We start from the raw sequence: 2,778 nt of genomic DNA on the forward strand, positions 1-2,778 counted from the left end.
GTGTAGCTTCGAGCCCCAGTGGAACAGCCTTGTCTTCGGAGGGTCTTGTTTCTGCAGGTGTGAATCCAATCGTTGATGGAGCAGCCCCGACCCCGGACATTTCAACTCCAGTGGAAGCAGCGCCAGTTCCTGGTGGAACAGCTCCGGCTATGGAGAATCCGATTCCGCCTTCGATAGATCCGATCCCCGTGGAAGTAGTTCCAAGGCCTAATGGACCGGTCCCAGACCCGGAAAATCTGATTTTAACTCCAACGGGTCCATTTCTTATGAAAGCAGTGCCAGGCCTTGATGGAACAGCTCCATTTATGGAAGGTCCGACCCCAGTCCCAATGGAAGCGACACCTGATCCTGATAACCCCGAGCCCGCTGTGGACCCAGCAGCAAAGGAAATTCCTCCCACCGGGTGGTAACTTTGGGAATCATCCGCCTTTCTTCGAATCACCCGCAGTTTCATTTGGAATTTATGATCTGCTACTCATTTAACAATTTACGATGACTTATTTTCGTTTTATGTTCTGTTTGCACATTAGCGGCTTGCTAGCCTGCTTTCATTTTGCATATTAGCGGCTTACTAGCCTGCTTTCGTTTTGCATACTAGCTGCTTAATAGCCCGCTTTTATTTTACACATTAGCGGCTTAATAGCCTGCTTTCGTTTTGCTTTATATCTAGCGGCCTAAATAGGGCTTGCTTCCATTTTGCATATTACACTTCTTTATCCAAGCTCGAGTGGCGACATGTATCCCTTAAGGTGCTTAGCATTGATAACATTTCTATGTTCTATCCTATCAATACTCATCAATCTATAAGCACCGTTAGGCAACACTTTACTCACTTGATACGGACCTTCCCACGTAGGAGACCATTTCCTGAATGTATTGTCTTTGAATCCCTCGGGTAGCACTGCCTTCCATACCAAATCTCCTTCTTGGAATGTTCGCCGACGTACCTTCTTGTTGTAGGCTCGCGCCACTTTTATTTTATTTGCCCTGATATTTTCCAGAGCCATCATCCAATCCTCGTGTACGTCATCCAATCTTTGTAACATCGCTGTATCGTACTGCTCGGGACTAAGCGAATTCTGCATCAACACTCGTAGCAATGGCACCGTGATTTCCAACGATAATATCGCTTCTTGTCCGTAAACCAGTTGGAATGGAGTGCAACCAGTGGCTTTATTTCAGTATTGCCTGCAAGCCCATAAAGCCTCCCCTAACGCTACGTGTCATCTTCTCGGGTTATCTTCTACGGCCTTTTTGATTACCCCAATTAAGACTTTGTTGGATGCTTCGGCCTGCCCATTTGCCTGTGCATAATACGGGGACGAATAGAAAAGAGCAATCCCATATTGTGCGGCGAAGGCGTCCACTCTATCGCTGGTAAAAACAGTGCCTTGATCGGCGGTAATCGTTTGTGAGATTCCATATCGGTGGATAATAAACTCCTTAACGAACTTGATCACTTCCTGATATGTCACATTGGCCAACGGCACAGCTTCTATCCAGTTTGTGAAATAATCCGTGGCCACCAATATAAACGAGTGGCGTCTGGAAGATGGCGGATGGATTTTCCCGATGATATCCATCGCCCATCCCTGGAATGGCCATGGCTTCACCACTGCGTGCATTTCTTCTGCCGGAATTCGGATCAAAGAACCATGTCGCTGACATGCTTCACATCCTTGGGCGTACTTGATGCAGTCTTCTGTCATTGATGGCCAAAAGTATCCATATCGTCGGATCGTCCATCTCATGACTAGCCCAGATTTGTGTGCTCCACAAATTCCTTCATGCACTTCACCCATCACCTTCATGGCTTCTTGAGTATCTACGCATCTCATTAACATTCCATCGGCGGCTCTGCGGAAAAGATCTCCGTCAATCAGAGTATACTTCAGAGCCTCTTTCCGCATCTTTTCTGGAGTTTCACCGGTTGGTTGTTCCAAATATTTCCTTAGTTCCATACCCCAATCCTCCACTTCCACTGGGCACAGACATACTCGCCCTGACTTAAAGTTTCCTGCGGCAGATGGCTTATACCCAGAAGCTTTTTGAGCAAAATCATTAGCTATTTTGTTTTCAGCTCGAGGTATGAATTCTACCACCACATTATCAAATATTTGCAGCATCCTAACTGCTTCCATTCGAAGATTTCTCATTTTCTCATCTTTGCATTGGAACTCTCCAGCAATCTGCTTCAAAATTAATTGTGAGTCGCCTTGAATTCTGATCGCCTTGGCTCTCTTTTCATGTAGAATTCTCAATCCAACTAATAAGGCTTCGTGTTCTGCTTGATTATTAGTAAATCCGGGTGCCAATGCCCTGGCAACGGTCCACTTTTTTCCCCAGGGGCTCTCAATGAATACCCCAGCTCCAGCGCTAGTCTGAGTGTTGGACCCGTCGAACTTCAAGATCCACGGCATCGGACTAATAACAGCTTCCATACGATCAGCCGCTTGGTCAGCCACCGAGCTCGGATGATCTGCTAGAAAGTTAGCAACGACTTGTCCCTTAACAGCTTTGATTGGAACATATCGTAAATCAAATGCAGCTAGCTTTACAGCCCATTTCACTTGCCTTCCCCTTAAAGCTGGCCTGCTTAATAGATATCTCAAAATATCGACGTGACTTACCACTTCCGTTTCCCTCGGGGCTAAATAATATTCAAGTTTCGTGCAGGCGTAAAATAATGCGAGACATAATTTTTCCATAGGAGTGTACCTAGTCTCTGCATCATTCATTACCTTACTGAGGTAAAAAATGGCACGTTCGCTTCTATCG

The 2,778-nt window shown here is 46.0% G+C and overlaps 1 protein-coding gene across 1 annotated transcript; it reads right to left on the reverse strand.

Annotated features, from left to right (window-relative positions):
- Nucleotides 1-1,223: 1,223 nt before the first annotated feature.
- On the reverse strand, nt 1,224-2,441 carry LOC127263624 (uncharacterized). Its single transcript, XM_051292735.1, has one exon. The coding sequence runs from the start codon at nt 2,439-2,441 to the stop codon at nt 1,224-1,226; it is 1,218 nt and encodes a 405-aa protein (XP_051148692.1).
- Nucleotides 2,442-2,778: the final 337 nt, after the last annotated feature.

Source organism: Andrographis paniculata, unplaced genomic scaffold (assembly GCF_009805555.1).
Source record: "Andrographis paniculata isolate CXL003 unplaced genomic scaffold, ASM980555v1 Contig69END, whole genome shotgun sequence".
NCBI lineage: Eukaryota > Viridiplantae > Streptophyta > Magnoliopsida > Lamiales > Acanthaceae > Andrographis > Andrographis paniculata.

Bases quoted from the DNA above. Each gene is read 5' to 3' on its own strand.
- LOC127263624 (XM_051292735.1), bottom strand. From the start codon at position 2,441: ATGGAAGCTGTTATTAGTCCGATGCCGTGGATCTTGAAGTTCGACGGG.